Raw genomic sequence first — 12,314 nt, forward strand, 5'->3', positions numbered from 1 at the left:
GGAAGGCTGGGATGTAAATGCAATAAATAAACAAACAAACATGACTGGGTCACCCACACAACTCCTGATCATGCAGAGCCCCCATATTCTAGCAGGTGCTCATGCATCGGCATTTCTTTGTAGGCAATGATGAGCTACGGGCTTTGGCTCTTGAAGGAAGGTTTGGATGTTGGGCTTAAAGAGTGGCCCACTTTAGTTTAAGATGGAAATTCCCTAAATTCATTCATTTAAGATATTTATATATCACTAGCCTTTTAAGTAGAGACCTTATTCCAGTCTGCATCTGTGTTGGCATTGTTTTTGATGTTTTTAAATCCCCCCTTTTTAAAAAAAAGATATTTTTAAAGATTTTTTAAATTTTTTTAAAGATGTTTTGTTTTAATATATTTTAAAGTCTTTTTTATGATGTTTTAAAGTGTTTGTAGCGGTTTTGTTTGCTACCCTGGGCTCCTGCTGGGAGGAAGGGTGGGATATAAATCAAACAAATAATAAATTAATTATGGAAGTTTCTGAGCAGCGTGCATAAAAATGATAAAAACTATGCAGTGGATAAAATCAATTACAGTGATAAAAACAGAAAACTTCCTTTTAAAAAGTCTGCTAAAAAAGAAAGGTCTTTGTCAGGTGCCTGAAATTCAACCATTGTCTAATCTCAGCAGCGATGGAGTTCCACAGAATTGGAATGCATGGCTTCTGGTGGACACAGGCGTACCCATCTGAATCATGGGGGACCAATGACAGAAACTCCCCTGAAAATCTGAGTGACTGGGCAGGGATATAAGAGATCAGGCAGTCTTTAATGTATCTTGGACCCAAGTTGTTTAGGGCCTTGTAAACTACTGCAAGAATACTGAACCTGGCCCAGTAACATATGGGCAGCTAAAACAAGTTTTTAAGCACAGGAGTTATGTGCTGGTGATACTCTGTTTTGAACAATCGTATAGCATTACATCTGAATAATATATGAGTAGAGCATCTATCTATCTATCAAGATTATGCTACTCTACAGTTTAGTAATCATTCTGCTCCTTTTTATACTTGACTTTTGATTTAAGGTCACATGAACTGTCCAGAACCCTCCGAAAATGGGCAACTTAAAACTGAACTAAATGAAACCTTTTTCACTTTGATCAACTAATCAACAGAGCCTTTGCAAGATCTTTGACTGTTCATGGAATCTGCAGAAACATGTGTTCATTCAGCTTCATTCTGAAATGTTAGCGAATGTTGCTTTCCTTTCTTTAAAGGACTTCTCTGTCTAGCTTGTGATTAGAAGGTGAGACCTGTGTAGAAGTATTCAAAAATGGAAGTGATAAATACAGTTTCAGTAAGCATGAGATTAATTTGATCAAAACCTTTGGAAGATTGTAGAAGTGGTATTAGTGGATCAGTTATCTTGCAGACAGCCATAATTAAATCCAGCTGCACTACAACCAAAGCAAATATCAGTGTCATTTTAGCCATGCTCAGGTGTTTAGGTGAATGCGTGTGTGAGGTTCAAACTGAGTAGAGGATGCAAGGGCATTGACCCCATTGCCCCATCTCTCTATCTCTATGTACTTCAGCCTGCCTGTCTTCGTCTGACCTTTACAGATTGAGCATAAAAGTCTGTGGGGTGATTGTAGCCACATTCAGTTGAATATGGTTACAATTCTCCCTTTGACTGGGAACCATGAATCGTGGGAAGTAGGGATAGGGGAAAAATTGATTTAGTTTGCATTTAAAGTTGAATCTATCAAATTCATACTTTCCAAAACAACATGAGAACCAAAAAACAGCCATCTTTCGATACTGGCACTTATCCGAATTTTGCAATGTGGTTCTCCCACCCATCAATGTTTACAAAAAAGCTTATATTAGGGGGAAATATGCATAAAATGAATATATTATTGAAAATAACATACAAAAATGCATTATATTGAGTGCTTGCAAAATTGTGTACATCCAGCAAAACTGCCTACAAAATGTGTTTATTAGGAGAAATTCTCATTAAAGGCTGAAGAACTCTCCTGAGGATTTTTTTTTAAAAAAAATGCAAATTGCTGCAGAAATGTGAAGAACTGAAACTGAGATTGGAAAAATTAGACAGTATCAAAATGGGCTCCTTCCAGGCTGAAGAGAGGGATATAAGTGTACTTAATAAACAATAAATAATACAATTGGCTGCTTTTTCCATCTCTAGTGGGAAGGATTATATCCACATTTAACTGAGTATGTTAGAATCCCCCTTCAGATTTTCATGCCAAATGTCTGAAGATAAGGAGAAGAGGAGGCAGAACCAACACACATAGGAAGGTTGTGAATGTGGCCAGCTTGAGTATCTCTGCAGCCCCTTAATGGTTTAAGCCCTCCGATGTTCATCCAAATGTTTATAGACTTAGGGACAAACTAGATTTGATTCTGGAGAACTGTGATCAGATTTCTGGCCATTTGGATGGGAAGGAACGGAGAGACTTGGATCTGGACTACATCACTGCAGGATGGGTTTTTTTTCACACTTTTATTCCTGTGCCATTCCTGATCCATTTTCCTAACTGAATGCCCCACCCCCATAGGGGAAAGCATAGGTACCATATCCAGGTCCCCTTTCTGAAATTCTGGAGAGCTGTTACCAATTAATACTGCATGTTTTGAAGCTGATGGGCCAAAGTTCTGCCTTGATATAAAGCAGCCTTCTGATGTTTGATTGAGGTCAATCCTGCCAATTTTTTAATTGGCACTTGTCCATTATGTAATCCACTACACCACTCAGGCTCTTTTATGACTGAGACCACGTTATTCCACTTTAAACAGTCATGGCTTCCCCCAAAGAATCCTGGGAAGTGTAGATTGTGAAGGGTACTGAGAGTCATTAGGAGACCCCTATTTCCCTCACATAGCTACAATTCCCACAATTCTCCAGGAAGAGAAACTGTACATTAAACCACTCTAGGAATTATAGCACAAAAGCTCAATGTGAACACAGAAACACATGCAGATTGCAGATCTTTTTCACTCATGACTGACTTGACCTGCTTTTAATATACAGGGAAAATCATTCAATGGCCATAAGTCAAATAATATATTGATTACTAAAAAGCCTTAGAAGGAGCTGTAGCTCTCAGAGGATTTGTGTATTTACAGTCTGATGATGTGTCTTTGTAAGATGTAGGTAAAACTGAAAAGAAACGGTGATCACAAAGAAGGTATTTATAAAAATATATTTCCACAAAGTAGGAAACAATACAGGAGTTGTTGGGGTTTTTTTTCTTCTGAATACAGTACATAAATAAACAAAACAATTGCATCAAAACAAAAATAGAAAAAAGTAAAAAAAATGATTTGCATGTAATACTGAGTTTTATTATACAACTGCTACTTCTAAATGATAACTTTGCATTACAAATTGAGGATGCCAACAGCTTCTAAGTGCTGTTCTGTTTGTGAGCAAGATCCCTGTGCATAACCATGAATATTCTAGGGGGGGAGGCTAAAAACATAAGCAGGAAAACTATGTACACACTGGATCTTCTAATACGGTAAAGAACTTTAAGCATGTGTATAATGTGTGCAATTTTCAAAGTTTAGAGTTTTTTTGTAAATATTCACAGGAACCAGTTTGCTTCCAGTTGCTTGTGCTTGTACTGAAACACCAGTTACTAGGTTTATGAAGAAAATATAAAATGGTCCAATGTTACTGTCCTCCAGAAGCACTCTCGCTCTGCTATAATTCACTTGTAATTCCTCTACCGCTAATGCTCTTTGTGTTTTCAAAAATGTACATTTCATTTAACATTCATTATATATATAGAACAAAGTATTCTAAACTTTTATTAATGGATACAATTTAGACAGATCTCTTCCCTTATACTCTTACCAGTAATCAATCTTAATAAATAAAGGCAGTAATGAACATCAATAAAATATTTATTTCAAGGATTAAACAAATAAATTTGTTCTTTAGCAATAAAACCAGCTTGTTTCATATATGTGAGTCCATCCTCTGTCACAGATCCCCTCTTTTCTTATAGAAGACAAAGTATATGAAATGAATGATCTTTCTAGAAAACAATCCATTTTGTTTGAAAAGTAGAGAACTTTGAGTCTCTTCTCCACTTGAACTTTTGCACAATGGTGGATTTTGAATCCTGTCACTGGAATGGATTAAGAACATGTGAATATTTTAAGGCTTGACACAATGTGTGAAGATGATAGTCAGTCTATGTTTTTTGTGGCCAAGAATTATCCTATGTACAAGTTACAGTCACTGCACAGTTGAGGCCAAAAGGGACTTTATCAATGCTTTTTTGAGGAAAAAAACAGCATTGCAAAGAAGACCAGATATTGCTTTTAACATTCTTTTTTTCCCTGTTTTTGTAGTGGAATCTTTGTTGGCAATGTGGAAGCAAACCATAAGCTTTCAATGGACTGTCCAAAGATACTCTTCATAAGCAAAAAATCCACAGAGGTCCATTATGCAGAAAAGCATCTATCTTCTCAATTTCCTTTCCTTTCCCATTACTTATGGCAATCAAAGATCCAAACCCCATCTTCAGAGTGGTCATGTGAATATAGAATATCCAAAGACTTCTAGACACTCTACGTACTTAACTTCACACTCCACAAGACTCAGACCTCCTAACATATACTTTTGATTTATGTACTTTTTTTGGTTCAACATTACAATGTAGTTGATTTTATAAGATGACTGGCACTAAAGTTGCCCCTAAACAAAAAGCCACATTAGTCATAACTAACAGCAGTGGCCCTAGAATATTACATGAGCGCTTAAGTCAAGAGTGAAAAAAATAAAAGTTTGTAATCCACTGTCAAGTTTCTTTGTCACTTTCACCCACTGAGTAAAGTTCCCCGAGTCTTTTAAAACGGGGCCCCCATTCACTGAGGTAGTCAAAATTCTGATCTGAGTCTGATGTTGAAGACTCTAAGGAACTTAGAGACCCAGCTACAGAGCCTCTTCCCTCGTACCCATAAATCTGAATTGAGTCATATGGAGGAGCTGTGGGATCATTATCAGCTTCATGCAGCCTCACATTGATAAATTCATCAACATCAACACCATTAGGAACAGGTGCTAGCCCCTGTCTGGGCATAAACTGAAGATCAGGTTTTATATCCTTGCGGGGCAGAAAGCCATTTATTCCATCAGGGTTTTGCAAAGTTGCTATGTCAAATGCTTCTGTATCTTCTTCACCACCTCCTTCGTCATCGTAACGGATGATGTTTTCCCTCACATCTTCGTCATCTTTGATAATAAGGGGCTCATTTTTATGTCTTCTCAGCGTCACAAACAGGACCACAATGACTGCAAAGGGAATATCACAAGCTGATCAGCTTTTGAGAGCAGTTCATAATACAAGCCAAGCATTTCCCCAGAGGGTGAAAAAATACATTTATTTCTATGAGGGCTTGACTGAAACTTTTGTAATCTGAACATGAACCAAAATTATTTGGGGGGGCAGGGATTTTGGGGGGCCTAAACTCAGAGCTGGGAATTCTAGGGAAGGGGTGCAAAGGGTTTTTTAAAAAAGTTTTGAGAAATACAGTGGTGGAGAGCAGCAACATTTGCTCTCTTTTAAAAATAAAATGTTTAGGCTGCAATCCTATGGTCCCTGTGAGGGCATACCACAGAACATAGGACACATCTCCCTCTCTGAGGGAATAAAGAGAGGTCCACCCTTGGACAGGGAGATCCAACATCAGATGCTTCCTCTGTGATGTGGAGGAAAACTGGTTCCTCTCTGTCACTGGAGCTTCAGTGCTGGAGGAGGCAAAATGGAGGTCTTCTGGGGCTGAACTGAGGGAATGAGAAGTCTGTGGATCCTGCAGATCCTTGGAGCTGGCATATTTCCTGTCCATTGATTTCAATGGGAGGGAAACATTTTTTTAAACATTGGAAAAGCAGTAAAAGGGGGGGCAGGAAAATAAGTTATTAGGCACACACCTTCATTGCACTGTTTCCAATGCCTGCTTAAAACTTTTTTGTTTAGGCAAGTCTACCTGGACATTTAATTTTAGTGTGTGTGTGTGTGTGTATTATATATATATATATATCAACCCTGCTGATTGTATGTATATTTTGATAATTTAGGTTGGCCGCGTAGACACACTGAAATTGATGAAACTAAGTTGGACATGTCCATTAACTTCAATGGGTCCATTAGCACTGAATGCCACCCATTATATGTCTTCTTATGTTAAAACCTGCTTTTCTTGTCTTTTTTTTTTAAAAAATGAATATTTTATACCATTTGATGTAACCCATGTGGAGTGGTATATAAAACTAGATAGACAGATAGCCACACACACCTTGTCAGTATGAACCCAAGATAGCAATGGAAAAAGTGGCTCATCCACCTTGGGTTTTCCCTCCTTCACCCCATTCTTTTAGATTCTTCTGTTTATAATGTAGGTTGGGTTGCAGTCAATGTCAGTCCTACTCAGAGTAGACCCACTGAAATTAATGATCATGACTAACTTAGGTCCATTCTTTTAATAAAGTCTCTTCTGAGCAAAACTTAGTAGAATGTAACCCATGCCATGCAGTATAAAAACATAACATAACAGGAGCCCTGCTGGATCAGGCCAATAGCTCATGTAGTCCAACACCCTTTTCTCACGGTGGCCAACCTGATGCCCATGAGAAGCCTACAAGCAGGACCTGAGTGCAAGAGCACTCTCCCCCCCTGTGGTTTCCAGCAATAGGTATCAATCATTCCAAGGTCATTCTGGGAGGAGCTCTGCCGCTGCCACAGGTTGCGACAAAAACACATTTCTTTAACAGTTTTTTTAAAAAAAGAGTAAAGCTCCACTGCTCAGTACCACAATAAGCTCTGTGAAACTATAAAAACCTCCCCTCACCAAACAAAAAGTTTCTCCCAGATTTGTCACAATATGGAGGTAGTGTTAGTGGAGGAGGCATTTCAGTTCGCTCCTGATTTCTACAAACTTTTAATAAAATCTCAGCAAGGAGGAAAATGACAAATTATATACTGTATGTAGTTATACATGAGAGCTTATTAGTCTGTATTTAATTGGGACCACCCAGATCCCTTTGGGAATGTCACAGGCAGCACAGGGAAGTAACTGTCCTTCCCTCTTTTGTACCCAGAACCTGATATTCAGATGTATACTGCTTCTAAACGTGGGGGTTTACTTTAATTATCATGGCTAATGACTTATATTCCATGATCTTGTCTAAGCCTTGTCTACGGTACTAGCTATTACTAGATCTTGTAGAGGTATATTCCAGAAGTATATATTCCAAAAATCCCACTAGTGTGATGGAATTCAGCCATAGTGGTTTGCCCCAAGTAGGGTTGTGTGGAAATTTTGATTCAGTTCGCTTTTCAAGTCAAATTTATCCAATTCGCCTTTTGCAAAACAGTATGAGAACCAAAGCACGGCTATCCTTTGAAATTCACACTTATTCAAATTTTGTGATGCAGTTCGCTAACCAAACAGTGTTTACAAAAATGCATTTGTTAGAGTAAAGTGTGCATAAAAATGAATGCATGAGTGAAAACAACATGCAAAAATCTTTATATGAGAAATGGATTGCAAAAATGTGTACATTAGTCAAAACTGCATGCAAAAGTGTGTTTATTAGGAAAACTTTGCACTAAAATGCTTGAGAATTACGTAAGGATTTTTTTTAAAAAAATCACGAATTGCTGCAGAAATGTGGAGAACTGAATTTAAGACTGGAAACATGAGAAAGTGAGAAACTGAAATTGGCAGATCCTTCTATCCCTAGCCCCAAGTGAAAGGATGGATGTTCCCCTGCCTTGCTTGCCATGATTCTAACTACCTGCCCTTTTATAGATAGGATGGTTGGCTGCATATCCTAAAGTTAGTTTAATAAAATGTAACCTTAAACCAAATGTTGTCTGTCTTCTTTTGGGTGTACAGGCAATCTCTTGAAGACACATTGGTTCTAATGCAAACATAGTGCTTCTTCTCTCATACATGGGCTTCCCCTTTCAGTTCACTGAAAGCTGAAATTCCAGGGCTATATAAGCAGAGATGAAGAATCTGTGGCCCTCCAGATGTTGCTGGATTATACCTCCCACCATACCTGTAATTGGTCATGCTGACTATGGTTTATGGGAGTTAGATTCTAAAACATATGGATCGCCACACGTTCCCCATCCCTGCTATAAAGCAATGTGCTTGCACTGAAGTATATGAAGATACCCATTTGCTACCGGGCCAAGTTCAAGGTTCTAGTTTTGGTGTATGAAGCCCTATTCAGCTTGGGACCAGGATACCTGAAAGACTGTCTTACCCCTTATATACCCAGTCGATCACTGCACTCTGCAGGTGAGGGTCTCCTACAGATACCATCTTATCAGGAGGTTCATTCTGCACAATATAGGAAATGGACCTTTCGTGTGGCAGCACCTACCCTGTGGAATTCCCTCCCTTTGAATATTAGGCAGGCACCATCTCTGCTATCTTTTCAGCACCTTTTGAAGACTTTCCTCTTTCAACAAGCCTTTTAGGTTGAGACCTATCCCAGTCTGCATCTGAGTTAGAATTGCTTAATGTGTTTTTTAATAATGTTTTTAACCCTTTTTCAAACTTGTTTTTTTAAAATGTTTTTAACACTGTTTTGTTTTAATGTATTTTAAGATCTGTTTTTATGATGTTTTAAAGTATTTTAGTGCTTTGTTTGCCGCCCTGGGCTCCTGCTGGGAGGAAGGAAGGGATAGAAATTAAATAATAAATAAATAAATATCCTCTAAGGCAGAACTTAATGCACCCACCAAAATGCATATGGGTCCCTAGATTAAGTCATTGCTGATGACTGCCAGATTATCCCTGACTGGCCTCACATTTGGAACACAAGAAGTAAATCAATAAACTCAGTTTTGTTTTCCACACCTGGATGTCATGTATTATTTCTGTGTAAGTTTGTATTCAAATTCACTATCTTTCTCATTGTATCTCTTAAAGCTATTATAACCTGAACCTGAACACCAGTTGCTGGGAAGTGCTGCTGGAGAGTGCTGATGCCTTCATGCCCTGCTTGCAGGATTTTCATAGGTATCTGGTTGTCTGCTATAAGAACAAGATGTTAGCCTAGACGGACCTTTGGCTTAATCCAGTAGGGCTGTCTTTTTAATTTGGAAGTATCTCTGAAGAGCTAAGTATTTTATTTGTTAGCATCTCAAGAATACTATGAATAATTTGCTGCAGCGTTCCACAGTGTAAAAGTTTGAGATAACTGTGTCAAATTTGTTTTCACTTTGTCATTTTTTTACTGGAAACAACAAACTTTGTGACTTGAACAGTGGGTCCCAGGCATAGATGCTCATGCACATATGCTACTAGTACTGCATGCATGGTGACACAGGCTTCAGCTGTATTCACACCCACATCCAGAGATCAATGAGAAGGGTCAGGACATAATCCCCTGAGAATCCTAAGAGGTGTTAGCTAAGAATTCAGCCTGTGCATCACCATCCAATTCTGGTCAAAGAAGGAAAGTGCATGGGACCAGGTATACCAGCTAAAGAACCCTTTGTACTCCAGCAGTCCAGAACAGATCAAGTGATACCTTTTGGTATGTGCATGATCTGTTACAAAGCACAGAGGTGAAGAATATGTGGACCTCCAGATGATACTGGACTCCAACTCCCATAATCACTGAACATCCCTAATGCTGGTTGAGGCGAATAGGAGTTGGAGTCCAACAACATCTAGAATGCTACAGGTTCCTCATCCTTGCTATAAATTCATCTAGGGCAGGTTTCATTGCTGGTCTGAACATCCCTGCCTTGTTCCACCCCTTATTTGAGTAGATCCAGGTCCAGAATGCAATTTATAAGGAAATGGTAGCCACTTTCAGGAGAACTATTCACCTTTATTCCTACACTGAAGGTCTCCTGTGTTTTATAGCAGATGTGGGGAAACTTTGGCCTTCCAGATATTGCTAAACTACAACTTCCATTATCATTGGCCATTAGCTATGCTTGCTGGGGCTGATGGGACGTGAAGTTCAGTAATATCTGAAGGCCCAAACATTTTCCACACCTGTTTGATAACTTTGGAATCATTGGCATAAGTAAGAGTGTACATGTAGTCAAGTAGATCCAGTTTGATAATGGCATGATGCTTGGTTTCCCAACATGCAGCTCCAGGATCAACCTATGTATGCTGAGGGCAAATTTTCCCTTCAAGAGGGATCCAACACAGTCTTATACATTCTGTACATATAGAGAGAAAGCTGAATTGGAGCACAGTCATTAGACTTTGCTTTTTCAAGGATGGCATATATTTCTATAAAAATTCATTAAATGCCACAAGGCTATTTTCTAACATGTTTATTTCTGAAATACCTTGTCATTATTACTTTGACTGCTACTATCACCACTACTACTAATAGTAATACTTTTTCATGATCAATTCATCAATTGCCTCCTTTAAGAATCTAGACCTAACAATCCCAATGTGTAAGTACATTTATGTGAAAGCAATAACCAATCCATTGGACCATTTAACAACCCATTTGCTGGGTAATAACTCATTGTGTGAGAGCGCTACTGTCATTGACAGCTACTCCCATGTGTGATAAAAAGATCATCAGTCAGCTAGGAAAAAGAACTTCCCAACTTCAGACATACTGATAGGAATGCTGCTTATTTCCAGGTGGTTATGTTTGGGACTGGCATGTAAGGACCTTTTAGTACAATTATGCTCAACAATTATGAGTGAAATTGCAGCAGCAGACTTCCCTTACTTGGGCAATCTCTGTTCTACATATGCAATGCAACATGCTCATGCAAACCAAGGTTTGATCAGTATGAGGCATGGATGGTATTACAACAGTGGTGGCTGGTACCCACTGGGACTAGTAGGACAGAAGGCTAGGACAGCAACAGTTGGGGGACCCAGAACTAATGATAGGAAGAGCCAACTAATTCTAATTTTGTCACCATCCACTCCCTGCTCAGTTCTGCAAGGGGAACATTGAGACTAAGGAGGTGAGAGCTCGCAGGCAGTTCTACCCCCGGAACTGGATGTAAGAAGGCAGGCAGGTGGAAGCTGGTGAGTGCAGACTGAGGTTGGTGGGGCAGTGCCCCATTCACCCTAATGGACCAGCCTCCACTGTATTATGAGAACCTTTGGCATCTTGAAATCAGGTTCCACCACTGTGGATGTTAAAGAGGCTCCCATTCCTAACTGAATAGGACTTATATGTTTTAATATATTTTGTCTTTCTTTGGCCTGCTCTAGACAAACATAGCAAGCTCTCATAGGTAACTTGCTTGAGGAAGTATCCCCCCCCCAATTAGCTGTTGATTTCTCTTTAGGAAACAATTTTAGAAGCAATACTCAGCAATACTCAGAGGCTGAAACAGACATAGGAAATCGGTGATTGGACACATTTTGATGGGAGTGGTTCAGAACGGTTCACTCATTTTCAACCCTGCTGTTTTCCTGATCTGAATCGCTGAACCAAAGTTATTAGCCTTGCAGCAGAAAAAAATAATCAGGTTAGCCCGTATCATCAATGTCCTTTCTGCACCGGGGGGGGGGGAGGGAGGCTGAACATGCTCTTTCCCATTGCTCCTACTCTAATCAAAATAAGGGACCCTCACAGCTGTTATAATGTAAACAAAAATGTCTTAGGAAATCTAATCCTAAATGGCTTGCTACGTATATGCTTGGGCTGTAATTGTGCCCACTAGGGCATCATACAAGCTCTATCTAGTTTAGTGCCCATAACACCTTGTAGAACTTTTGACTTTCAAGCTGAATGTAGCCCTCCAGCAACATCTAGTGACTCACCTAAGGTTTGATAAAACTCCTAATATGGTTGCCTGACTAGGTATGCAACAATAGAGGGGATAATCAAGAACTCGGCAGACCACAGACAGTGTTTTCCTTGCTGGATCACCAGCTATAAAGGGTTGGCCTATGGCAGGGGTAGTCAACATGGTATGCTCCAAATGGTGTTAGACTGCAACTCCCACCACCCTAGTCCACATGATGAACAGTCAAGGATAATGGGAATTGTAGTATGCCTGAGTCATCATACAAGGACATCTGGGATGCATCATGTTGGCCATCTCTGGCATCTAGGAATATGATGTAACTAGCTTGATGTCCAGGTGAAAATGATATCTTAGATTTCTAATGTTGTGGGCCATGACCTAGAGACTTATTGTATAAGAAGATTAATATTTATAAGATACAAAATATATCCAATGGTGTTGTTTTTCCATGTGTAGGATGTTGAACACGGCCATCTGGTTAGATTTGCATATAAAAAAACCACACAATATGCTGAAGGGATTGCACCACTTGGT

The 12,314-nt window shown here is 39.2% G+C and overlaps 1 protein-coding gene across 8 annotated transcripts in view; it reads right to left on the minus strand.

Moving 5' to 3' along the window:
* Positions 1–3,854: 3,854 nt before the first annotated feature.
* The window catches only part of CDH8 (cadherin 8), a 414,305-nt gene continuing 405,845 nt past the window's right edge, over positions 3,855–12,314 (minus strand). For all 8 annotated transcript variants that reach the window (XM_061593588.1, XM_061593592.1, XM_061593591.1 and 5 more), the window contains one exon: positions 3,855–5,302. In XM_061593588.1, the coding sequence (XP_061449572.1) occupies positions 4,809–5,302 (494 nt within the window). In that variant the 3' untranslated portion in view covers positions 3,855–4,808. The remainder of the gene's footprint in view (positions 5,303–12,314) is intronic.

The sequence above is a fragment of the Rhineura floridana genome, chromosome 13 (genome assembly GCF_030035675.1).
Source record: "Rhineura floridana isolate rRhiFlo1 chromosome 13, rRhiFlo1.hap2, whole genome shotgun sequence".
Classification (NCBI taxonomy): Eukaryota; Metazoa; Chordata; class Lepidosauria; order Squamata; family Rhineuridae; genus Rhineura; species Rhineura floridana.